This window comes from Bufo bufo, chromosome 1 (assembly GCF_905171765.1).
Source record: "Bufo bufo chromosome 1, aBufBuf1.1, whole genome shotgun sequence".
NCBI classification, from domain to species: Eukaryota; Metazoa; Chordata; class Amphibia; order Anura; family Bufonidae; genus Bufo; species Bufo bufo.
The window spans coordinates 645405609-645432486 of NC_053389.1; the positions used below are offsets into that span (position 1 = coordinate 645405609).

At 39.9% G+C, this 26878-nt stretch overlaps 1 protein-coding gene across 1 annotated transcript in view; it reads left to right on the forward strand.

Annotated features, from left to right (window-relative positions):
• Nucleotides 1-26878, forward strand: part of ZNF280D (zinc finger protein 280D) — a 92926-nt gene that overhangs the window by 52074 nt on the left and 13974 nt on the right. Inside the window, exons 10-19 of the mRNA XM_040413908.1 lie at nucleotides 2227-2384; nucleotides 6695-6795; nucleotides 8579-8725; nucleotides 8910-9044; nucleotides 15002-15312; nucleotides 18843-18983; nucleotides 19151-19213; nucleotides 20223-20341; nucleotides 20488-20527; nucleotides 25385-25430. Coding sequence (XP_040269842.1) covers nucleotides 2227-2384; nucleotides 6695-6795; nucleotides 8579-8725; nucleotides 8910-9044; nucleotides 15002-15312; nucleotides 18843-18983; nucleotides 19151-19213; nucleotides 20223-20341; nucleotides 20488-20527; nucleotides 25385-25430 — 1261 coding nt within the window. The remainder of the gene's footprint in view (nucleotides 1-2226; nucleotides 2385-6694; nucleotides 6796-8578; nucleotides 8726-8909; nucleotides 9045-15001; nucleotides 15313-18842; nucleotides 18984-19150; nucleotides 19214-20222; nucleotides 20342-20487; nucleotides 20528-25384; nucleotides 25431-26878) is intronic.

Consider the following 26878-nt stretch of genomic DNA (forward strand, 5'->3'; position numbering starts at 1 on the left):
AGAAACAAACTTGCAGGTTGAAGCACAGGCAATTTGTCTTGCAAGCAGCAGGAAACTAATGTATGTAGTCAAGACATATCAGTCATGACTTTTTGGCTGCAGTAAGTCTTTTTTCCCTTGTGAAACAGCACAGGACCGTAATGGGTAATTTTGACAAGAATTTTAGTTTACTAGGATTTGTTTGGGGCCTCTATTTGTTTGGGTTACCTGGAATATTGAATATACCCTACAAGAAAATTATTCTATGTCTTGTCAATTAAAACCAAATTGTAATTGTAATTTTTTTGAACTGTATTATGATAACTATATTCATCTTTGCTTACCTAGGTTAAATTATAAAAACATATTTATTTCCTGTAATGGGGTATTCCAGGATTTGACAATTGAAGGCTGGAATTAAAGTAAAAAGGAGTAGTACTACAGTAGCCACCTCTGTCCACTACCCAATGGGCACCACTGTGTAGTTTCAGAGCTGGAGCTACCCCAAAACAGATGATCTTGGGGGATGCCGAGCTCCTGGGGATCAGATATTGATGGCCTACCCTGAGGAAAATCCTGGAATACCCCTTTAAGCTGTTGCAGTTATAAGTGTCTTAAATAGTATTGTTTAAAAGCAGCTATACTTTTCCAAACCTTTCTATACACTTACGGTAAATATTCTTCCATGTCTTCAAGTGTAAATCTGTGATGCAATTAATACCTGTTTGCATTTCAGCCATGTACAAATGAATTGTGTGCCCAGAATAATGATACCACAGTAGATTACTAATGTATTTGCAGTTCCTTGTCTGCCATTTCTAGAGGTATGTAAGTAAACAGTGGATAGTCTTAACTACCAGTATGCTATGACTAAGGGCACTCCAGTGCCTGAAATGCGTAAGAGGTTATTCTTTGTCCTGTTTCAATTTTATGGAGGTTATTTAACTCCTAAGGACTGAGCCTATTTTCATTTTTGCATTTTTTTTTTTTCCTTCCCACATTCTAATAGTCATAACTTTTTTAATTTTTCCGTTCACATAGCCATACGAGGACTTGTTGTTTTTTGTGGGATAAGATGCATTTTTTAAACATTCCTTTTTGTGGTAAAATTGAAAAAGAAAACAAAAAAACACAAGGTTTTTGGGTTTTGACATTATATAGTTCAATGTACGCTTAAAATTACATGACGTCCTTATTCTTCAGCTCAATAATATTATGGCGATACTAAACTTCTATAGTTTTTATTTTGTTTCATTACTTAAAAAAAATTAAAACCTTTGAAAAAAATCCCCCAAAATTTTGCATCGCCATTTTCTGATAGTCATAAGTTTTTTTTTATATTTCGGTCTACACAGCTGTATGAGATCTTGTTTTTTGCGGGACAGACTGTAGTTTTTAGTGGTATTATTTTTGTGGTGCATACAACATTTTGATCACTGTTATTCAATTCTTTGGGGGGACAAGGTGACTTTTGTGTTTTTCATTTTGTTCCATTACGGCGTTCACTACGCAGGAAAAATTCTAAAAATATTTTCGGATACGGCAATACCTGATATGTTTATATTTCTATTGTTTATATATTTTTATATGTAAAATTGGGACAGGGCGCTGATTTAAAGTTTGATCCCTTGTCCCATTCACCTTAATAGAGATCTATTAGGGTGAATGACATTCTGCCGCACACCCTGCTGAGCTGTGCCTCTTGCACAGCTTAGCAGTAAGCTTACCATGACAGGTCTGGGAAGCTTTAGCAGCTCCCAGGCTGTAATAGTAACCAATCAGAGCCCCACAATTTCACTTCGGGGCTCTGATCAGAATGCACTTAACAGGTGCCGCAATTGCTTTTGAACGCAGCATCTAAAGGATTAAATGACAGGATTTGGCGTAATCGCCGGTCCACGTCATTGCAGCCGGGTGCCCGCAGCAGCCCGCTCCATACAATTCCAGGCACATAATGCTGCACAGGGGTTTATAAAGCCTGAAGTTCTTATCCTATGAAATGCTGGATTTCTGTTTCTAAACAATGATAGTAGTCAAAGTCGTTAATTTTAAATTATAGTGTTTGTGCATGTTCATATTTATTTTTGGGAACTTGGCTTATACAGACTTATATGAACTTATAATGTAAATCTAGTTTTTCAGTTTTCAGTTTTTTAGAGATCAATAGATATATTGTTGATAATTTTTGCAGTTGTTTCACCATATAATTTTATCAACAATGCACCTGTTTTTGCTTGTGTATGATAGATTCATGAACCACATGAAACATCACTTGGAGCTTGAGAAGCAGAGTACCGAAAGTTGGGAAAACCACACCACCTGCCACCACTGTTACCGCCAATTCTCTACTCCCTTCCAACTGCAATGCCACATTGAGAGTTCTCACACATTAATTGAATTGACAAGTAAGACCTCACAGAAGCTCCTCTCATATGTGTGTTCTAGTTTGGAAATAGATGATAGATAATGAACAAAATATTCAGTGTCATTCAAGTCTTTAATATCTTTTTATGTTTGTTTGTTTTTTCTTTATCTTTAATATAGCTGATAATTATATCCTTATTTTTTGTTTAATACATTAGAAATCTGTGGGAACAAATTGCAGTGCTAACTTTTTTGTAAAAGTGCTACTCAAACTGTTATTCTGGCATCTATAGTGAGGCACACCCAGTTCTTGCTGCCCAAGTGTTTCATTTTTAACAGGACAGAGCCTCTGTCTCAGGACATGCCAATTCTGCCTAAGCAGAGGCGGTCTAAGGGTCCATTCACACATCCGCAAAATGGTTCTGCATCAGTTCTGCAATTTTGCGGAATAGGTGCGGACCCATTCATTTTCATGAAAATGCACTTCCGTTAGGAGGCCCCGCAATAAAATAGAACATGTCCTATTCTTGTCCGCAGACACGGACAAGAAAAGGCATTTCTATTAGAGTGCTGGCCATGTGCAGTCCGCAAAATGCAGAACGCACACGACCGGTGTTCGTGTTTTGCGGATCCGCAATTTGTGGACCGCAAAACAGTTGCGGACGTGTGAATGGACCCTAACAATGATTGCTTCTTGCAGGAAAACATTGACCTGTAAAGATTGGCACAGGAAGTTACAAGTGTGCAAAAGGCACATTTATAAATTCCTTCAGAAGAGGCAGGGGCATGGAAAGGTAAGTGTTGTGCTGACTATGGGGCACTGTTGCTAAGAAATATATGTCCCTAATTTTAAATACTGTGGAGGTCAAAAAAGATACTTTTGGAAAGCCATGTTGTGTAAACTGTGTACTATGCTAAGATCCTACCCCAAGTGCTTTGGACCTTGAATGTGGAGTAGAGGCTACTATGTATTTTTTTCCCCCAGTGATGTGGTGTACCTCCATAAGGGTTTGTATCATATCTGTTCTATATAGAAGAACATTTGTGAGCAAACAGTGCTTCCCTTCAGTTTGATGTAGCAGTGAGACACTGAATCACAATTTGGGATAAACATTCTACTCTTTCAAGCCTACACAACTACACACTGTGATAGTTAATCAAATCCATGGAACTTACCATCCATATACACAAAAACAGAGAAAATGTATCACTTTATAATGTCTCCTAAAAAAACATTGGACACTCTTGCAAGCCTACACGACTACACACTGTGACAGTTAAACCAATCCATGTAATTTATCATTCACATACACAAAAAACTGAAAATGTGTCACCCTATAATGGCTCATAGAAAAACAAGCAAGGAAACCTCAGACTTGCATGTTGACTATTTGTGCACAATATACAGCTTCCCTGCATTAATGTAGGAAGAACATGTATTTGGCCAAACTTTCAGTCTTTTGAGTATAGCCTTACCTTGGGTTTGCCTATTCAAAATGTGAAGCAGTTGGAAGTTGTATGCACTGGATGTTCCTCACATTTGAATTAAAGGGGTTTCCTAGGAATTAAGAAAATAAAAATACCCCGGTACTTAAATATTACTTTATTATAAATATATTCCCAAATACCTTTAATTAGTTATAATGGCTCGTTTTGTTTAGGGAGCAATCATTGGGAGAAATAAAATGGCCGCTATCCTATTAGTACACACTAAACCTCTCCTAATCACACAGCAGGACAAGTTACTTCACAACACTGAGCTAAAGAGCTGCCTCATCCTTTTCTCCTACTTGTCAGGGATTATGATCCCAAATACAGATAATAAGATCTTCAGCTGAATCTCTGTAGGAATGGAGTTCATGAGAAGATATGAGGTACAGGGAGGATGGACAGGACAGACTGTGGTAATATGGGGCTGTGGTAATGGAGACTGCATACAAGTGCTGCTGCTCATTAGCCAAATCCCTACCTCCTCTCTGTACTTAATGTCTCCTCATGAACTCCATTCCTACAGAGATTCAGCTGAAGATCTTATCTATATTCAGGATCATAATCCCTGACAAGTAGAGCAGAGAGGAGGATGAGGCAGCTCTTTAGCTCAGTGTTGTGAAGTAACTTGCCCTTCTGTGTGATTAGGACAGGTTTTGTTTGTACTAATAGGATTGTGGCCAATTTATTTCTCCTAATGATTGCTCCCTAGACAAAACGAGCCATTATAACTAATGAAAGGTATTTGGGAATATATTTATAATAAAGTAATATTTATGTATTTAAATTTTCTTAATTCCCGCAGAACCCCTTTAAGGCTTGCAGTATATTGATCACTTATGATGCATGTATGTTTGAAGTTTCTGTGACATTCTTCAACTGTTTCTTGTCCTGCACACCTCCACTGGGGAAACGGATAAGGGCTCATGCACGCGGCTGTAGTCGTTTTTGCGGTCGACAAAACACAAGATACCGGCCGTGTGCATTCTGCATTTTGTGGAATGGAATGTCCAACCCATAATTGAACAGTCTTATCCTTGTCCATGATACGGACAAGAATAGGACGTTTTATTTTTTTTACAGGTGCTGCGGAATGGACATTTAGATGCGAACAGCACACACTGTGCTGTCTGCATCTTTTCCGGCCCAATTTAAGTGAATGGGTCCGCGTTCGACCCTCAAACGTGGATCGGATGTGGACAAAAAAATACGTTAGTGTGCATGAGCCCTAACTGTTATTTCAGCTGAATAGAAAGTATTAAAAATCACTGAACGATGTGTTGGTATGTATCTAAAAATATATCAAATTTCACTGCCGGTATAGATAATAAAAATAATAAATATTTATTCTGGATTCTTTAATTAAAATCTTTTGATGGGCAGCTTTTTATGTTAAAGAAGCACTCCTTCAAAAATGTTTATTCTCTGACTTGTTAGAAAGGTACATGATGTAATCTGTGGTGAATGTAATCTTCTTACCAGTGACTGTATTTGTGAGTTATAACCTCTCTTATGATCCTCAGATGTGTCATGTGACTGACTCTCCAAATAACACAGCATCTTATGTGTGGACAGGAAGTCAGTTTCTCTATGTATTTCTATGGGAGCCTCAGTGTCAGTCTCATAGGAATGAATAGAGAAGTAACTGACTTCCTGTCCTGGGTCAGTTGGAGATCAAAGTGTTGGTCACATGACACAGCTGAGGATCAGAAGGGAGATAATAATGCACAAATACAGTCACTGGTAAGATGATTACCTTCATTACAGTTTACATTATGTACCTGTGATTCTTTCAACATTAGAATTTAGAATTTTTGGTGATTTTGTTTTAATTTCCCTTATCACTCTCTGTAATAAAAAATAAAAAAAACTATCCTAATTGAGCTTAAAATCCTGCAGGCCTAATATAATATGTTATGACTTTCTGTTCTGTACGGATTACATTTCAGCAGTCATCTTATCACAGGCAGAATTATAATGACAGATATCGCCTTTATATAGATAACACAGGATTCACCATTCATTATAGATGAAGGTCACAGTTTTTCTATTCCCTCCCTGTACAATGACCTTTCCACAGGTCACAGATCATGCCTATGAAACTCTCCCACAGATGTCGACAAGTCATCTCTTGTATATTGTGCTATGGCCCATGGTGGCTGCTGTAAAGTGTATCTCAAAATGCTGTTAAAGGGGTTGTCTGAGATTTTGATATCCACAGCATAGGTCATTAGTATCAGATCGACAGGGGTCTGCCTCCCGGCACCCCCTCCAATCGGCTGTTTGAAAAAGCCTCAGCGCTCCAGTGAGTGCTGCAGCCTCTAAATAGTCAAGTGATGTCATGTTCATTGGTTACATGGCCTAGGCTCAGCTAAGTCCCATTTAAATGAATAAGGCTGAAGTGCAATTCCAAGCATAGCGACTATAAAATGTACGGCGCTGTGAGGAGGCCACAGCACTCACTGGAGCACCGCAGCCTCCTCAAACAGCTGATTGTGGGGATGCTGGGTGTTGGACCCCTGCCAGTCTGATATTGACCTATCCTGAGGATAGGTCATCAATATTAAACATCCAGAAAAGCCCTTTAACAGCAGCTCAGGCACAATGGCAGCCCCAATTAACTTTACATAGAAAATAGAATTTAAAAATCTGCAATCCGAAAATAAAAATGTATTAGAAACATATAGGTCACTATCTGATTTTAATTGGCAGAAAAAATTAGGTGTGACAGTCCCTTTAATTAGTTTTGTGAAAACTAATAAAAAGAGATCTAGTGAAATGCACAGCTCACTTATAAATGTCAAAAGTATCATTTCTAGCAAACTATCTTTAATTTAACAAAATAATTTTGTTTTTGTTGCAGCCATTTGCAAGATCTGTGAATTATCATTTGATTCTGAACAGATTCTTTTACAACATATGAAAGACAGTCATAAACCAGGGGAGATGCCATATGTTTGTCAGGTAATGACTATAAAATGTTGACTAGATAGCTACTGCTAGAGGTACATACTGTATAGGCCCCATTCACATCACACTCCTATAGAAAGATACTTTTTTCCTAAGGGTACTTTCACACTTGCGGCAGAGGATTCCGTCGCCTGAACTGCCTGCCGGCAATCCGGACGCTAACTGATGGCATTTGTCCGACAGATCCGGATGACATGCATTGAAATACTGGATCCGTCTCTCCGGTATGATCTGGAAAAACTGATCCGGTATTAATTTTTTTGCATTTTTAAAGGTCTGTGCATGCGCAAGCGATCAGTATTTTTGGCCGGAGAGGAAACTGCAGCAAGAGGGACTGAACTGATGCATCCTGAACGGATTGCTCTCCATTCAGAATGCATTAGGATAAAACTGATCAGTTTTTTCCCGGTATTAAGCTCCTGTGACGGAACTCAATACCGGAAAACCAAAAAGCTAGTGTGAAAGTACCCTAAAGATTATGCAGGAAAAAGATATAAAATGCTGAATACTTTAAGCTTGCATATGTGAGACACTCTTAGCGTTGATTTGCAGTTATGGCTTTTTGTACTTCTGCATCCAGCTTTAACCTCTTCCCGCATCCAATTTGTAGAATTATGCCCTAGCTGACTATACCACGTGCAGCCAGGGTGTAAATCTAAAGGTCCCTTTACACGGGACGACAGAGCAGCAGATTGTCGGGAAGGAAGTGTTCCTTCCCGACAATCTGCTGCTCACTGGTGGAGGAGACCTCTGCATTTACATGCAACGATCTCCTCCACAGTATGGGGAGGAGCGATCACTAATGTCATCACTTTTTCCCATAATGACTCGTATGCCGGCAGCAGATTATCTGTACACACCACAATCTGCTGCCGGTAAACGACTATATTTGTGTGCGCATAAATGATTCAATTACCCAATGAATGAGCGTTTCCCTCATTCATCGGGTAATCAGCGGCTCATTTACATCCCTAGATTATCTTTTGGAATATTGGTCCATGTAAAGGGCCTTTTATTCTTTCCATAAATGGCAAATTGTGCTGCACAGTGACTGCCACAAAAGAGATAGGGCTGACATAATAACAAGTCGTCTGTACTCAGATGAGAGCAAAAATGACTGATAATCGCACTGCTCAAAATATATAATACTTGGACAACAAAAAAAAGGAAACTTCCTAATTTTTCTGGCGTTATAGCAAATACATATTTTGGGCAAAGTACATGGTATCACTATACATAGAACAGTTAGAAGATTGTACTTTGCTATAAACCAGTTTTGGTTAAAGCAATTGTATTAAATAAGAAAAAAAGAGGAATATGCTTTTTTACTATTTGGTAATGTTTCTCTACATAAAACTATTAAAATTAATACCAGTTTACTTTTGTTACCAAAGCCCCATATTAAAGGAAACAATATTTAAATAAAGCAAAAAAATATATATATATATTCACCTTTAGAAGATGCCTTTCCAGAAGGTGAAATTTTGCTGTGGGCATTCAGGCATCTGAAAGGTTAAAAGGACTGTAACAATTCAGTGACCCACATCAAAATAAGCAAAAAGGGGGCAAATACTTTGATAAATTTGTGCCAGTATGATACATTGTTGCAATATACAGTTTCCTGTGCAATAAAAAAAAATGCACAAGCTTTGCAATTATCAAACACTAATAATGTATCCCAATGTATTTTCAGGGTCTAGAAAAATAAAAAAAATCATGGTCTTTTACCACCGCAGTAGGTGCCACTTTTTGTTAATATTGTTTTCCTTTCCTGTAGGTGTGCAATTACAGGTCTTCAATCTTTGTTGATGTGGATAATCATTTTAGAAATACTCATGAGAACACCAAAAGTTTGTTGTGTCCATTCTGTCTGAAAGTTATCAAGTCTGGAACGCCTTATATGCAGCATTATATGAAACACCAGGTTAGTCATATTCAGTGGGTTATGAGTATAATATTAAATATTATAATAACTTTTAGCAGCGCAAATATTAGTGAAAAAAATGGCTGTAGTCTCCTCCCATAAACATGATGCGCATATGAGCACAATTTGTGTTCTTGTATCCAAAATATTCTGATCCTTACATTCAAATGTTTCTCTATTTCAGAATAAGGGGGTGTATAGATGTACTAAGTGCAGACTGCAGTTTTTGACTTGCAAAGAGAAAATGGATCATAAAACTCAGCATCACAGGACATTCAAGAAGCCGACACAATTAGAAGGTCTTCCTCCAGGAACAAAGGTGTGTTGAGAGAAATTTTTACCACATGACAGAATAGGTGAGCTCAGGCCATACGCAGCCATTCAAATACATACTTTTAGGGTACTTTCACACTTGCGTTAAACTTTTCCGTTATTTAGTTCCGTCCTAGGGGCTCAATACTGGAAAAAACTGATCAGGTTTATCCTAATGCATTCTGAATGGAGAGCAATACGTTCAGTATGCATCAGGATGTCTTCAGTTCAGTCACTGTACGGTTTTTGGACGGAGAAAGTATTTTCTCTGTCCAAAATTCCAGAACACTTGCCGGAATGCCAGATTCGGCATTATTTTCCTTTGAAATGCACTAATGCCGGTTCCGGCCTCAAGTGTTCCGGAAAAACAGAACTGCAGACCTTTTAAAAATGTGAAAAATATAAATACCGGATCCGTTTTTCTGGATGACAACCGGAGCGACGGATCCGTCTACAAATGCTGTCCGTTTGCATGCAGATTTCATGCAGGCAACTAAATTATTACCCATAAACAATGCTGCTATTGAGGACAATTGCAGTAGTGATCGCTTGTACTCATACTGTGGAGGAGACCGCTGCATGTAAATGCAGCGCTTCACCTCCTCTGAACAAGCATTGGCTGCTTCTATGAGCGTGTATACCTGCCTTTAGTTACCTGGAAAATCTGCTGCTGCTACTCCACTCTGGTCCTCTCACCAGTTTTTGTTACTTTCCTACAGATATGACATTGGTAGCTACCCACACGAGCAGTCCAATCAGTCAGTGGACCGTGCAGATAGTCACAATGTCTTCATTGAAAGACAGCCACAGAAACCAGTGTGAGCAGTGTGCTAGAGCTGTGGGGGGAATTTCCCTGATGAAGTGAAGAAATCCCCAGCAGCCTCTAATGACTCTTATTCAATCTTGCATTATTAGAGTATTATACAATCTTCAGGATGCGTTTCACCTGATACACAGGTAGTATATACCGATAACTATGGAACACATACAGGTGCCGCCAGACATGGCGCGAATGAAAGTAAACATGAAAATAAACAATGCGTAAAGGATACAGCGTAACTCTGCAATCGTGACAAGTGATACAGGATCATATTAACGTTGTGGAGAAGAAGAAATGGTATACATTTATCAGCGGAGAGCTCAGTCAAGTAAATGTAGAATCTCATAGTCTACTTCAAACTGTTTAGGCTGTGTGGTATCCAGTGTATGGATCTAATAGGCTTAAGCAATGATTTTTTTATATCACCTCCCCTTCTTGGTTGTTGAATCTGCTCCACATTCTGAAATTTGAGCTGTGAAATTGAATGTTTGTTGTTGTGAAAGTGATGGGGTATTGGTAAGAGTAGATTACCCATCCAAATCGTCGATTTACTGATAAAATCTTTGAAGAGCCTCTGTCAGCATGATCAACCCTATTAAACCAGGCCTATTGCTTGGTAAGGTTTATCATGCAGAGTAAAACTATATTTCTTTTCTATCTTAAATGGTTGCTGACAAATGTGTGCTTTTATTTTATTGCAAATCAGGCAGTTGGACCACTGCTACGCCCATCGATGCTCAGTACACTCCCTCTCCACTTTGATTGACAGGGCTAGATTCCTTGCAAATATAATTGTAAATCATTGGTGTTCAAGCAAATCATACATTCTGCTAGGAATGCATAGTTTTGCTTATACTTGCTTGCCAGCGCTCATTGGTGGTAGTGGACCATCTGCAAAGGGAAGCGAGTGCTATGTGGAGTCAAGAGTCAAGTACTTTGCAGTCCTCCCAACAGCTGTGCTTCTCGGCTGTGTGTGGAGACGCTGGCGCCTTTACTCCTGGGTGGACCGACACGCCATCGGCTTTACTCACAGCCGAGGAGAGCAGCTTCTGGGAGTATTCCAAGGTAAGTATTCTGTTGTCTCCACACAGCGCTTGCTTCCCTCTGCAGAGGCTTCACTGCCACCAAGGAGAGCTGACTATCAAAGATAATGCATTAAGCATTATAAAAATCATGCATTCCTAGTGGAAAGCATGATTTGCTTGAACACACTGCCGCCAATGATTTACAGTAATTTACAACTATAGATTGGTATTCTTTTTGTTACAAATCAGAGGAGGAATTTTAAATTCTTCAACCAAGGGGTAAGATTTTTGTAAAATAGGCCAATGTTTTTTGATGATCTGGGCAATTTTAACATTAGGATGAAATTTGTGGGTAAATGCTATACGTGGGCCTGTTTCTGTGACATTACAGGGGTTAACAAGTTCCGCCCTGGCGAGAGTATCTACTTCTATGGAATATGTCCATTTCCTCCGTCCTTTTCTCGTACTGTGTGGGATCTGAGAGGAAATGTGATTTAGGAATAGCTCTTTTTGTAGCACTCTCATAGTGTCAAATACTATTCCTGTCAGTATTCTTTCTGAATAAACCAGTTTGATGTATTCCTTCCTCATCTTTCCATGTTGTGATGTCCAAGAAGTTCACACTGTGTTGGTTATAGGTTATGGTAAATTTCAGACCATGATGTGCCTTATTCAAGGATTCAAAAATGTCCCAAGGGTCTCAAGTGGCCATGCCCATATGCAGAGTATGTCCTCGATATATCTCCACCTGATTTATGCAAACTGTTGAAACTGCACATCTTTGTAAGCATATTGATTTTCAAATGAAGACTAATTCATTTGCATAGGGCGGGGACCAAGTTTGAGCCCATCGTGGTCCACCTTGAATTTTTCAACATCTTTTTGCATTACACGCACAAACTTAAATGTATTTTATGTGATAGACCAACATAAAGTAGCAAGTATGTGTGAAGTAAAAATAAAATGATAGAGGTTTTTGAATTTTTTCAATAAATTAAAATCTGCAAAGTGTGAGATGAATTTATATTCAGTCCCCATGAGTCAATACTTTGTAGGACCGTCTTTCGGTGTAATTACAGCTGCAAGTCTTTTGGGGTATGTCTCTACCAGCTTTGCACATCTAGAGGCTGAAATTTTTGCCCATTCTTCTTTGCAAAATAGCTCAAGCTCAGTTAGATTGGATGGAGAGCAATTCTCAAATCTTGCCTAGGGTTGGGCGATATCAAAAATATTCCCACGATACCTATATTAAGATTTTTTTTGCGATAGAGATATATATCGCGATAAATGTCTATTTAGAAGAAGAAAAAAAACACTTGGGGCCACAAGGAGATATTATACAGTATGGGGAGGTGGGCCACAACGCAACATTATACTTTATGGGGACTGCAAAGAGACATTATACTGTATGGGGGCAACAAGGAAACATACTGTATGGGGCTACAGGGAGACATTGTACTGTATGGGGCCACAGGGAGACATTGTACTGTATGGGGCAGCAGGCTACAAGGTGACATTACAATGTATGGGGCGGTGGGCCACAAGGAGACGTTATACTGTATGGGGGCCACAAGGAGACATTATACTGTATGGGGCAGCCACAAGGAGACATTATACTTCATGGGGCGGCTGGGGCCAAGGTGACATTTTACTTCATTGGGCGGCTGGGGCCAAGGATACTTTATACTGCATGCTGTCATGCTTGTTAATTGATGTACACTATTTTGGGGGCACTCAGGCTGGCACTGTCATGCTTGTGCTCTGGCTGCTTTGCAGGACATGACCAATAGCTGTGGATGGGCTTTATGTGAAAAACGCTCTCTAAAAAAAACAAAAAGGGGAAAAAATAACAGACCTCACATAAAACCAAAGTGACTTGCACGGCAGTTTGTTAGAACTGTATTGAAAAAACAACAGACTGAAAGGGCACTCAAAATATTCAGACGTAGTATGGAGTAAAAGGATAACAAAAATTATTCAAAACTGTGTCCGCAGGTTTGTGCTCGCCCCCTCCCTCCAGTGCACGTACAGCTGCGTCCAGCTCCGCGCTTGGGATATTTTTTTTATATCCTAACCCTGCTTTACACTTCTCCACAACTTTACCCCTGACCTGTCTGGCGTGTTCCTTGGTTTTCATGATGCTGTTTGATCACTAATGTTCTCTAACAAACCTCTGAGTAGAGATGACCAGTTCGCAGTGTTCCCCTCTGGGGGCCGTTCTCGGAACAGCCTGCTCCCGGAGACCGCATTTCATTTCAGACCGGCTCGCGCACATAGCACAGGTCAGGACTTACCTGTGCCTCCCCGGACTTGTCAGTTAAGATGGCAGATCGCATGTGTTCGCTGGCGAACACTCTGAACTGGCCATCACTGCCTCTGAGGCCTTCACAGAACAGCTGTAGTTATACTGAGAATAATCTACACATAAGGTTGACTCGATTTACTAATTACGGTAGGTGACTTCTGAAGGCAATTGGTCGCATTGGATTTAAATGCACAACACACTTCCGATTTTTATTTATTAAACATTTTGAAAACTATGTATCATTTTCTTTTTCACTTCACACATATTTATCACTTTGTGTTGGTCTATCTAGCGCATAAAATCACAATGAAATACATTTAAGTTTGTGGGTGTAATGTGAAAAAAATGTGGAATACTGCATGAATACTTTTTCAAGGCACTGTTTGTGTCACCAAACAGAAAATTATTTTCATATAGTACATAAGGGTGTATAGAATAATTACTGATTTGTAGCAAATCAGAAAAAGATGCTATCCATTCCTAGTGGTCGTGTATAAACTGATTACGCTAATTGTTACCAACCAGCTATTTCCCACCTCTTATGATCACTGAAAAAATTCGATATATCCAGTAGAAAGGATTTGGTATTCTTCACCAGTGGTTTCAGTGCTTTTTCCAGCTGATGAGGATAGTATAGAATTCATGGAGGCTACTATAAGGCGTCCAGGGAGATCAATAAGAGATTAATGCACAGGAAGGATGTAAAACGCTGAGCAAGTGTACATCTTTTTAGCAATCACTTTCAAATCTGAGTTAGTCCAATGATTTCATAATTTTTTTTTAATAGAACACACAGGATTGTTTTCCAAAACCTTATATATGGCATTCTCTGAGAGTTGACACAATGCTTCAGTCAAATATTTATCACAGTCCAGCTACAGACCCTCCTTTGTCTGCAGTTTTTATTATTAATTCCTCATCCTCCACTAGTGAATGTGTGACTCGTCTCTAATCAGATGTCATATTACTGTTTGTGTTTTCTTAGTTACAGTATGTACAAATGCCTCCACAGGACGATTGTTTTTAGGGGGAATAAAGGTGCTCAAATTCTCCAGTTGCAGGAGGTCAGACCCTTCATTGGTGCCAAAAATGTCTGCTGTCACCCGTATGTGATCTGTAGTTACCTGCATATATTACCTATGTTCCACAGTGTGTGTCAGTTAAAAAATGCTTGGACGGGACAAAACGCGTCCTGAAGATTGTATAATACTCTATGTTATAAAGCAAGAATGAATAAGATTTGCGGCTGCTGGGGATTTCTTCACTTGCAACATGGGATTTTCCTAGCCCCATGTAGCAAACATATTATAGTCGGGTGCCGACCAGAACTCTAATTGCTAAAACTTATCACATTTCCTGATCATCCATGATTCCAGATTTCTGAATGGCACAGGCAAACACTTTAATTAGTAAAAGTAGACTGAAATCAGTGGTTAACCTCTCCACTGAAATGAAATGTTGGGATTCATTCCTTCCTTAAAGGGGTTATCCGGGAATTACTATTGATGACCTATCCTCTGGATAAGTCCTCAATATAAGATCGGCGGGGGCCTGACTCCGAGGACCCACGCCGATCAGCTCTGGTGAACAGCGGCTCCCTGAAGGAGCTGATCGGCAGGAGGTGCTGGGACTCTGACCCCTGCCTTCCCTGAGGATAGGTCATCATTATATTTAGCCAGATAACCTCTTTAAATGAGTATACAAGATCCTTGACTTAAGTGACTCTTCAGAAATATCTGATTGATATGTCTACATTTAAACATGTATAACAGTAAGGTCATATATATGTAAAATATTTTTGTTTATAACTTTAGGTCACAATTCGAGCGTCTGTTGGAGCTCTTTCAACTCCAGTTTCTTCCCCCACTTCCTCTAGTCCCAGAAATCCACCTACAACTCACGTTAACCCTCCTCAGATACCTCCTCAGATACCTCCTCAGATACCTCCTTACAAACTACCCCAGCCACCTCCAAAAATGCAAACTATAAGCCCTAAAAATAATCTGAATCCAACAACTAAAAAACATGCACATTCTTCAAAAATCAAGTCTTCTCCAAAGAAGCCTACGACTCCAAACACCACAAGAAGAATTAAAACGATCAATTCAGCTCTGAAAGACCTAAGGTAACTTCGCTACCATAGTATCAAAAACATAGGGTTTGTGTTAAGTGTTATACATATGCCATGATTTTGGGATTTTATGAATTGGATAATACAATAGAATTGCCCCACAGTATGAAGAATTACAATTCAGAATAGCTAATTCGTTGGTCTAGACTCGAACATGTAATTTGTTTGAATCCCCAAACTATTAGATACAGTTTTGTAATTTGTTTGATTTAGAACTGCTTCTGAAAATAGTAAAGGAGTGATACGTGCTGCTCCAAGAATAGTATAGAGAAGTGTGAAAGGGATTAAAATAAGAGCTAGGAAAAAGTGCCTTCATTGTCTAGTAGTCTATCATAATGTCAGCCTTTCAACAATGTTTCCTTTGTTGCTGTTTAATGCACCTACTTTTGTATTGCTCTAATGGTGTGTGTACATCTCCCTTTGTCTGCTAGAACACTAGTTCTCATTCCTCATTCTCTATTGATTCGATTAGGGGGAAAAATGAAAATGAATTATTTCAATTTTAAATTCCCATCTCATAAAGTGATGGCATAGACGTCTGTAACGCTTTGTATGCGGCAGTAACACTTACAAGATTATTCTACCAGTACAACAGATTCAGAGTCACATGTGAAGTGGTGATGTGGCAGTGATTATTTTTAGTTTGTGATCCAAAGATGATCATATAGATTTAGAAGATGTGGGGTGAACTCTGTTTATGATGGGAAGGATTCCCATAAACCAGATAAACAGATCCAAAGATTCTCCAATTTGCTCCTCCAAAGATCCCTGGCAATCATCATGGTGCAAAGATCCCTGGCAATCATTTACGTGATCCTTTCAGCTCTGAAAAGTGGATTCTTATTGGTTGCTATGGGCAATTAAGCCAGTTTCCCATTGCACCAGTTTGGATAAATATCCCTATCGTCTTTTATTGATTACAGGAATGGTTGGTTTTCAAGGTTCAGTTCAAGAAGCATCATGTAGAATACATGTAGACAATCTTTCTTATGTGAGACACTTCAAATTTTCGATAACTGCCGTGAGATTTCATTCCGACTAGCCCTTCCTCTCAGTCACTCATGTGGTGATGACAGGAGGCAAGGAAATGGTGCCTATAGCATCTGTACATTTAGGGGCAATATTTATTGTGTTAGACACTTCAAATTTGCACCTATCTTCTACATGATCTACCTTGAATGGCAGACCTTGGAAACTGATCATTTGTGGAAACAACAAAACATATTCTCTTCTGAAGAGCAAATTGGAGAGTGGTTTGGATCTATTTATCTGGTTTACAGGAATCCTCTCCTTCAAACAGTACCTCCCATCATACACAGTGCACCCCCATAATTTGTTTTGCATACAAAGGTGATCATAGTGACATAGTTTAGTATGCATGCTTCATGTCCGTTAGTATTTTTGTCCCCTCACTAAGGCCTCATGCACACGACCGTGCAAACCGCGGATCTGCAAAATCCAATTATCAGCAGTGTATGCAGCATTTTTCTGGCTATTTGAACTGAGCTGGCTATTTATGTCCACAAAATGGACAAGAATAGGTCATGTTCTGTAATTTGTGAAACAGCCAACGGTTGACGTGTGTGCTGTCTACATTTTTTTCAGACCCATAGAAATGAATGGGTCTGTGTGCGATCTGCATGCGGACTAAAACTATGGTCGTGTGCAGGAGGCCTTAATCCGTGTCTGGAAAAGCTGTTAAAGAATATCTGTGGTGATGTTCAGACAAGCTACACAAGCCAAAAATAAATATTTTCATGAGTGAAGATTGCTGGCACCTGATGGGTGGTCCCTTTATGTGCAGTGCTCCTGGCCGTCTGCATTGAATAATCTGAACCTCTCCCATGTACTCTTGACCGGTCTCCTGAATGTACACTAGTGCTGTTACTAAAAACTAAAGAAAGGGGTTCAGGAGCATTCAATGCAGAGAGCCCGGAACACTGAACCTGAAATGGCCGTCCAGAGGGAAACTGCCTGTAAAGCCTCCAGTTAATTGCATTTATATGCAGTGGCTTTACAGGCCAAAGAAACATTGTTTTAGAGTCATGAGAGAGGATAATTAAGTGTAGAACAGTCTTTTAACATTGTGCTTGTGTAAACCAGGATTAGTAAGAGGCCCTTAAAGGGATTGTCTGAGATAATAAAAAATCTTGGACAAACCCTAGCATGGTTTAAAAAAAAAAAGATAATCTACCGTATATTCACCCCTTATCTCCAGTGCAGCAGCAGTGACCTGTCTGGATACAGTACACGACTGCTGTGACCAATCACTGTCCTCAGCAATCTGCTGCCAGGTAAATTGATTGGTTGCAGCTGTCATGTGTCTTATCACAGCACGTGTGACATGTCGAGTGATGTGCAGGTATATGGAATGTCAGTGCTGCAGCCAGTAAGTGTCCTCAGTGGTAGATTGCTAAGGACATTGGCTGCAGCGGTCATGTGCTATCTTCAGGCACGTCGCTACTGCTGTTTGTAAACAAGCAGCAGCAGGAGAACCAGACCAATGCCACAGAGAATGACACTGGAGACTGGTGACTATATATATATTTTTTTATTTGAGATTTTTAATGATCCCTGCCAATTAGTTTTTTTAAAATATATTGTGGTGTTCAGTAAACACTGTATCACTTGATTTTAATAAAATAAAAATGTCTGGAGTAACGCACAGCTTTTTTTTCAACAATTTTGATGAATAAAAATGCTTCTCTCCAGTGTAATTTTAACCTTTTAAACCTTTCTCTTTTTTACTCCCTTTATCTGCCTTTTGCCACTTTCAGATGAGGGAGTGTCACGCTCCGGACTCGCAGTGCAGCTCCGTCCTGAACGTTCAGCAATGCCGGGGGTCGCATAGCATTATATTGATTTATTATAATAATGCTGTCAGTGTTATCCAATACATTCCAGAACTGTAAGGGATACACAACATCATAAATCAATATAATGCTATGTGATCCCCGGCAGTGCTGGAAGTTCAGGACGGGAACTGCGCTGCTAGTCCGGAGCGTGACACTCACTTGTCTGAAAGCGGCCTTTTTCATGAAACAATTAGGCAGCTATATCTCCCAGAAGTGCAATATTAACCCCTTCCTCCCCTGCATAGACAATAGTCCCTCACTCACAGCACCAGAGATTTCACTATAGTATGTATGTCACATCCCCCATTTATTTTCCCCACTGTCTACTCTAGAGAGAGATATAACTATATATTTCTATGAATTTAGACATAGAAATGAGTGAATGAAAGGTGTCTAGGCCGCATCACCTGCTTCAATATGAAATTCCAATGGTAGCACTTACAGGAAGAAGAGAGCAGGCAAACTACTGAGCATGTTAGTCCACCACTTAATGCAGATGATGAATGAGAATTTTGACCATGGGGGCACTACTAGAGAGGAAAATGTACATAGAAAACCCTACAATATTTTTATTCCATGTATATTGTGATAATACTGCATTTGAAATGCCTTGTTAATTGGATAAACCTTTTGAATACTTGTTTAACTGTGCTCTTTGTATTTGACTAGGGTTATCCCAGGAATACATAACTGCGTCGAGTGTCACCGTCAAGTGGTAGATTTCGATGGTCATTTTCACATGTATATGCACTGCAGCAAATGCAAGTTCAGTACCAGCTGTAATAAAGCGTATACAAACCATGTAATGAGGTAAGGGGGTGGTGCAGAAATTTCTGAAATAAATGTCAGAAAACTTACCATGCATGGCATGCAAAATGTGTCGGTGCTTGGATTCTTCTTTCAGGATGATAGAGTAAATGGTAAGATCCATACTTTACCTTCATACTTAAAAACAGTCTTTTGTTCTCTTCATGTAGATATCATGGCAAGAATTCCAGCAAACGTTCCAAGGTTTCTAAGAAGGGCCCCAATGACAAGAGGTATGAAAGATTTAAAGTGGAATTCTCGCAATATATTTCTGATGAGATAAAATTTGTAGGCTTCTCTCACACCTGCTAAGTAATACGTGCCAGAAAGTGAATGTCGACCTTTTAAAACCATGCCATATTGGAGGTCTGTATCAGAGAAGGGAATGAAGCTCCAGAGTGCTACAAATATATTAATAAAGGTGTATTCCCACACACATCTAGTACCTATCCACAATATAGGTTATGAATGTTAGGTCGCTGGGGGACCCCCACCAATCTCTTGAATGGGGGACCAAAGTGCCTTCTTCCTAATCTGCAGTGATTGAGTTTCTTTTTTTTGGGGTTTTCTGAGTATTCTCCGGATAGGTCATCAGTATTTGATCGGTGGGGGTCCGATTCTCTACACCCCTGCTGATTAGCTGCTTGAAGAGGCCATGGCCTCGTTGCAGCTTACCCTAGACAAGTGATGTCACATTCATCAGACACATGGTCTAGGTGCAGCTCAGTCCCATTCAAGTGAATGGGGCTGAGATGTAATACCTAGTACAACCGCTATCCAACGGACAGAACTGTGCTTGGAGGACAGAACTGTGCTTGGAGCACAGACACCTCTTAAAAACAGCTGATTGGGAGTCAGACAACTACCGAGCAGATAGTGATGACCTATTCATAGGTCATCGTAAAAAAAAAACACTCGGAAAACTCCTTTAATACAAATCTATGGGGATATATGTAACGGCATGAGAGGAACAGGAAAATCTGGTGCCCCATACTAGTCTGAGGAGAGTCAGCAGTGAGCCCCCAGCGAGACTAACATTTGCACATTTCCTGCGGCTAGGAGATAAATGTTTCTAGGAAAAACCCTACACCTCATATTTTTGGACCTAGAAAATAATAATGGAATACGATTGGAGGCACACTTTAATGGCTGTTTTTGATTGTGGGGTAATAAAAAGAATTTGCTTTCTTTTATAATCTGTATAATCTGTTTTAACAACTTGTCATATGTTTGCTCTATTAGGCGTATAACCGTGGTGTGCCTGAACTGTGATTTCCTGACTGACGTTTCTGGTTTGGATGACATGGCCAAACATTTGAGTGAAAATCCTGCTCATTCATGCCAAGTGGTCACAGAAAATGGTAAGAACAGATTGTCTTGTGTGTTCCTCATTCATTTTGTAGCCCTTTTCTCATCCATCTTTATTATTTTAATCGTTGGTATTGTAAATAGTGGCATTTTTTTTTTTTTTAAGTGAATTCATATTTTTTTTTTCTTTTGATCTCAGTTTCCATACTTTCCTCAACTCATGACGGAGACATGTCTATGTAAGTTAGACTTTTACTTACTGCCCTTAAACTACCATAACGTTAGAGTTTGGCTTCTAGGTATAGCATATAGTTTTGTGCAGCATAGCGCTTCATTTATTTTTTATAAAATGTTAAGAACTTGTTTCCGTTTTGTCATACATCTAAAAGTCTGAAATATATCTATAGAAAGTGGTTTTCCCACAAATGACTTTTCTCACCTATCCACAGGATAGGTGATATGTGTGTGGTTCCTGTTTACTAACTTTGTCAGCCCCATTTGAATGGGACACGCCACTGAAGATTCACAGTCATCTGTTCAGGTCTAATCGGATGATTATTTTGGGTTTGCTAGTTTTCTGCATAGTTCTTCCCATTGATTGACGGATGGTACTTGTACTTTTTCTAATCATTTGACCTGAGGGTCAGCGGCGTGTAGGTGAGGTCACCACAGCAGTGATATTCATTTGTAGTATAGTTCATCAGAGGCTTTCTGTCATTGTGCAAAAAGCGTAGCAAAGGCAGGGAACTCATCATGGTGCGGCAGGTTGGAGTCATGAGGAATACACAGTCCGGCAGACAGTAGCTTCCACACAGTGCTTGGCAGATTATTTTCTTTAAAGCGAACCTTTCACCTGGATTTCACTTAATAAACTATCAAAAGTACCTTATAGATCATCCTCATTGTGTTAGCACACAGTCTTGTCCCGCTTTTCTGTCATGTATATGCATGGAAAAATCGCCTTATAAAGTACTCTTCTACTGTGACTTGTGGAGCTGGAGAAGTCAAGGGGGTAGCCCTTCCCTCACTCCAGGCTGTAACTCCCCTGCCCTAACCCCGCCTCTATGCAGTCTAATTGACACCCGGCTCAGTATCGCTGACTGCCTGCACCTGTACGATACTCCGGCTCCTGAGGGCAACAGCCTCAATAGTGTCACTAGGCATGCGCCGAGCCCAGTGACATAATCAGATCGCTGTTGCCCTCAGGAGCCGGAGTATCGTACAGGCACAGGCAGTCAGCGATACTGCGGCTGCGCGAAATTTCAAAGGGCAAGAAAGGAGGACGCAAGGATCGTGGGGTGAATAAATTACATGACGTAGCGGAGGGGGCGGCGCCGTTCGGCAAGGATGCGGGAGTAAATTTATTTCTGAGGAGGCGTGCTGGGCTTGGAAGAAAGGCCGGCTGGGCACTGCAGGTGGTAGCAGCCGCATCCTCCTATCCTAAAGACGCCCCCTCCGCATGCTGATTGACAGGGCCAGCGGACGGGATCTTTCTCTGCTGGCCCTGTTTGCATTCAAAATCTGGCGCCTGCGCCGTACCTGTCTTCAGTCGGCGCAGGCGCACTGAGAGGCGGACGCTCGCTCGGTCGCTCCTTCCTCAATGCGCCTGCGCCGGGTGTAGATGTGACGTCATCGGCGCAGGCGCATTGAGGATGGAGCGACCGAGCGAGCGTCCGCCTCTCAGTGCGCCTGCGCTGACTGAAGACAGGTACGGCGCAGGCACCAGATTTTGAATGCAAACAGGGCCAGCAGAGAAAGATCCCATCTGCTGGCCCTGTCAATCAGCATGCGGAGGGGGCGTCTTTAGGATAGGAGGATGCGGCCGCTACCAGCAAGTAGCCGCCCTACTTGCTGGTAGCAAGGTAATTTGCATATTTTAAAAGTAAGTTTTTAACAGAATCTGCTAAACGAAAATGATTAATTAGAGTATGTATGCATAAATCGCATTATAGGGATTATAAGTAACCAAAAAAAAAAAAAACTGTTTAGTGGGGTGACAGAAGCCCTTTAACAGAGCAGAGGGGATTTATTCCTCTTCAAAAAATGTTAATGGATAGATAGATGGATGTTCAGTTATTTGGAGAAAATAATAGATGAGCTGCCATGAATTGTAGATCTGTTAACATTGCATTACATAGATGGAAGTTATCCAGAAAAATGTTAGGTGGTAGTTGTGTCATTTATTACTGAATATTGGAATGTATGCTGTGTAGGTATGCATTTGTGATGCCTTTTAGTGATCAAGGTTGTTTCTTTGGTGCTTACAGTTGTAACAGATTAGTGTGTAGATCTGCTGTGTTAAAGTACACTGGCCTATTTCTCTTTTTCTTATGCTTTTAGCTGATATGCAATCTGGTAATAAGTTGCATTCTTCCATAAGTATAGGCACAAACACTATCCTACTTATGTTGAACCCAAATAATCACATAGCACTTAATCTCTTTCACTAGGTGAGATGATTACGAAGGCAGAAACCTCACAAATATATTGGCCAAGTATGCTAAATGTTGCAGAAGTGAACATTTTCATGAATCATTTAGGCCATGATAAATAACCTCACAAGACAGGTGGCTAGATACAACTCGGTTCAGCACATAAAAGTGCCTTCATTGCTACCGCAACTAAATATTTTTTTCCCAGGTATATCTAAAACCAAGAGAGGTCCTTGTTAAAGGTTAGCTGGCTTCTAGAACTGATGACTTTACTGAACGCTCATCTCAGACAATCACCTTAACGGTGTGTCATGAATAAATATATCATAGTGCTTCAAGGCTGGCTTGGTACAGTAATTATTGGAGATTGAGGTTTATGCATAATTTACACACTGTATGGTCTATAAAGATTTTCTATAGCAGTGTAAGCTTGATGGAAAACAAAGATCTAAACAGCCAATAGTTAACCTTATTTTTATATATATATATATATATATATATATATATATATATATATATATATACACACACTCACCTAAAGAATGGGAAAGAAAGGTGATTTAAGCTATTTTGAGCGTGGCATGGTTGTTGGTGCCAGACGGGCCGGTCTGAGTATTTCACAATCTTCTCAGTTACTGGGATTTTCACGCACAACCATTTCTAGGGTTTACAAAGAATGGTGTGAAAAAGGGAAAACCATCCAGTATGCGGCAGTCCTGTGGGCAAAAATGCCTTGTGAATTCTAGAGGTCAGAGGAGAATGGGCCGACTGATTCAAGCTGATAGAAGAGCAACGTTGACTGAAATAACCACTCGTTACAACCGAGGTATGCAGCAAAGCATTGGTGAAGCCACAACACGCACAACCTTAAGGCGGATGGGCTACAACAGCAGAAGACCCCACCGGGTACCACTCATCTCCACTACACATAGGAAAAAGAGGCTACAATTTGCACGAGCTCACCAAAATTGGACTGTTGAAGACTGGAAAAATGTTGCCTGGTCTGATGAGTCTCGATTTCTGTTGAGACATTCAAATGGTAGAGTCCGAATTTGGCGTAAACAGAATGAGAACATGTATCCATCCTCTGATGGCTACTTCCAGCAGGATAATGCACCATGTCACAAAGCTCGAATCATTTCAAATTGGTTTCTTGAACATGACAATGAGTTCACTGTACTAAAATGGCCCCCACAGTCACCAGATCTCAACCCAATAGAGCATCTTTGGGATGTGGTGGAACGGGAGCTTCGTGCCCTGGATGTGCATCCCTCAAATCTCCATCAACTGCAAGATGCTATCCTATCAATATGGGCCAACATTTCTAAAGAATGCTATCAGCACCTTGTTGAATCAATGCCACGTAGAATTAAGGCAGTTCTGAAGGCAAAAGGGGGTCCAACACCGTATTAGTATGGTGTTCCTAATAATTCTTTAGGTGAGTGTATATATATAAACTTTTCTTTAATTGAAGTTTTTATAATTGTTATCAGAGATTACACAATACACATACAAATAATCCCATCATACAGAAATAAAACAAACACCCTACCCCCCCGAGAATCCGCCAGCCATTTATATATGTGGTCATGCAATCATAATGGTACCTACATGTTGATTGTGAAGTGAACCATTAGGCTACTTTCACACTTGCGTTCGGAGCGGATCCGTCTGGTGTCTGCACAGACGGATCCGTTCCTATAATGCAAACGATGGGATCCGTTCAGAACGGATACGTCTGCATTATATTTCAGAAAAAATTTAAGTGTAAAAGTTAGTCAGACGGATCTGTTCAGACTTTGCATTGAAAGTCAATGGGGGACGGATCCATTTGAAATTGCACCATATTGTGTCAACGTCTTACATTGTAAGTCTGGACGGATCCGTTTGGCTCCGCACGGCCAGGCGGACACCCGAACGCTGCAAGCTGCGTTCGGGTGTCCGCCTGCTGAGCAGAACGGAGGCCAAACAGTGCCAGACTGATGCATTCTGAGCGGATCCGCATCCACTCAGAATACATTGGGGCTGTACGGATCAGTTCGGGGCCGCTTGTGAGAGCCTTCAAACGGAGCTCACAAGCAGAACCCCGAACGAAAATCCACAAAACCATGACCCTGCAACCACACGACTGGTCTTGCATTTATGTTTTTAAATGCGTATTTTCTTTCAGTTTTATTATGCTTTATGCATCTTGCGTCATAAACTACTTTTTAAAAGTTTAACCTTTCAATCTGCACCTTTCAAACTATCACTTTCTTTTAATATTTCTTGCCTTGCTGCTATTTTAATGTACTGCTGGTTGCCTACTACCCTTAGAAACAAATTATACTCTAGATTGACACTGTATAGCGGATCAAGGGAGATTTAATGGCTGCTAAAATTTCCCTATGTATTGTGTAATTATATTTTATTGATTGATTTTGCTACATGTATGGGAGTACAATGCAGTGCAACCAAGTATGTACAAATAACTTGTTAGCATGCGTCATATTTCTGGTTGTGCAGTTTTATTTTGGTTCCTAAGTGTGCTTTATCATTGTAAGCAACTGTATAAACTAAGACATTTTATGGTTGGCAATTATTTATTATGCACTTTATATTGAAGTGTAATTGCACCTGAAAATTGAATGTAAATGGTATTGTTGGATGTATCTTTCTTTCTAGAGCAAGACTTCAATTTGCAATAGAACGGAAGAAAATCCTTGGACAGGTATGGAAATATTTTTCTCATTGTTATCGTTATATTCTAGTGTATAGCCAAGCATGCATTTATGTTGCATTTTGTAAACTGTACATGCTAGTATTTTAATGGACATTGCTCATGAAATGTCCTCCTCCATGGATGACACGTTTTATTTATTTTACTCATTTTATATAGCACTAGCATATTCTACAGCACTGTACAGAGTGTGAGCCCCAATGCGGACAGGGAGCAATGAACTCCAAATTAACCACAAGGATACCCACAAAAACAGGGAAAGCATACAAATTCTGTGCAGATGTTGTCCTAGCTTGGATTCTGACCCAGGACCCCAGCACTGCAAGGCACCAGTGGTAATTACTGAGCCACCATGCTCAAAAATAAAGTTAAATGTAAATGAATGTCAAAAGCAGAATGCTTACAAAAGGGCTACGTTTTTTAACCCCTTAACGCATAATGCCGTACATGTACGACATTATGCGCCCACAATTTGTATGGAACAGACTGCTGCGGTGAGCCCGCTCCATGTGCCGGCTGTGACATATAGCCACCGAACCCCGTCACAGTGAACGTCGTGATGTCAAAACCCCAAAAACATTGGCGAAATGGTGTTTTTTTTTGTTTGTTTTTTATTTTCAATTTTACTCCACAAAGATTTTTTTTTTTTCCTGTTTTCAAATACAAGATATGTTAAATTAAGTGGCGGCATAAATACATCTTTTCCTGCAAAAAATAAGCTCTCATATGGCTATGTGAACAGAAAAATAAAAGTTATGGTTGTTGGAACGTGGGGAGGAAAAATAAAAAATTTCAAAATGAAAATAGGCCTGGTCTTTAACCCTTGGGATACCGGACGTTTTTTGTTGTCCTTTTTCTTCCCTATCTTCCTTGAGCCATAACTTTTTTATTTTATTTTTTACCATTCACATAGCTGTATGAGTACTTTTTTTGCGGGACAAATTGTATTTTCTAATGCCACCATTTAATATGGCATACAATGTAGTGGGAAGCGGGAAAAAATTCCAAATGGTGTGGAATTGGAAAGAAACAAAATTCCTCTACCGTTTTACGGGTTTTGTTCCCACGCCGTTTTATTTGCGGTAAAACTGACCTGTGCCCTTCATTCTCTGGATCAGTACAATTACAAAGATACCACATATGTATAGGTTTTTTTTTTTTTTACATCACCATATTCTGACCCCCATAACTTTTTTATAGTTTTATCTACTGAGCTGTTTGGGGGCTAATTTTTTTGCGGGACAATCTGTAGTTTTTATTGATACAATTTTGGAGTGTGTGTGACTTTTTGATCAAATTTTTTTGCGTAAGAGAAACATTGAAAAGATTGCAAATTGGCAGTTTTTACCCTTTTTTCCGTTACGCCATTTCGATCATGGTGATACCCATATTGTTTATATTTTTGGTTATTTATGTATAGGAGAGGGGGGTGATTTAAA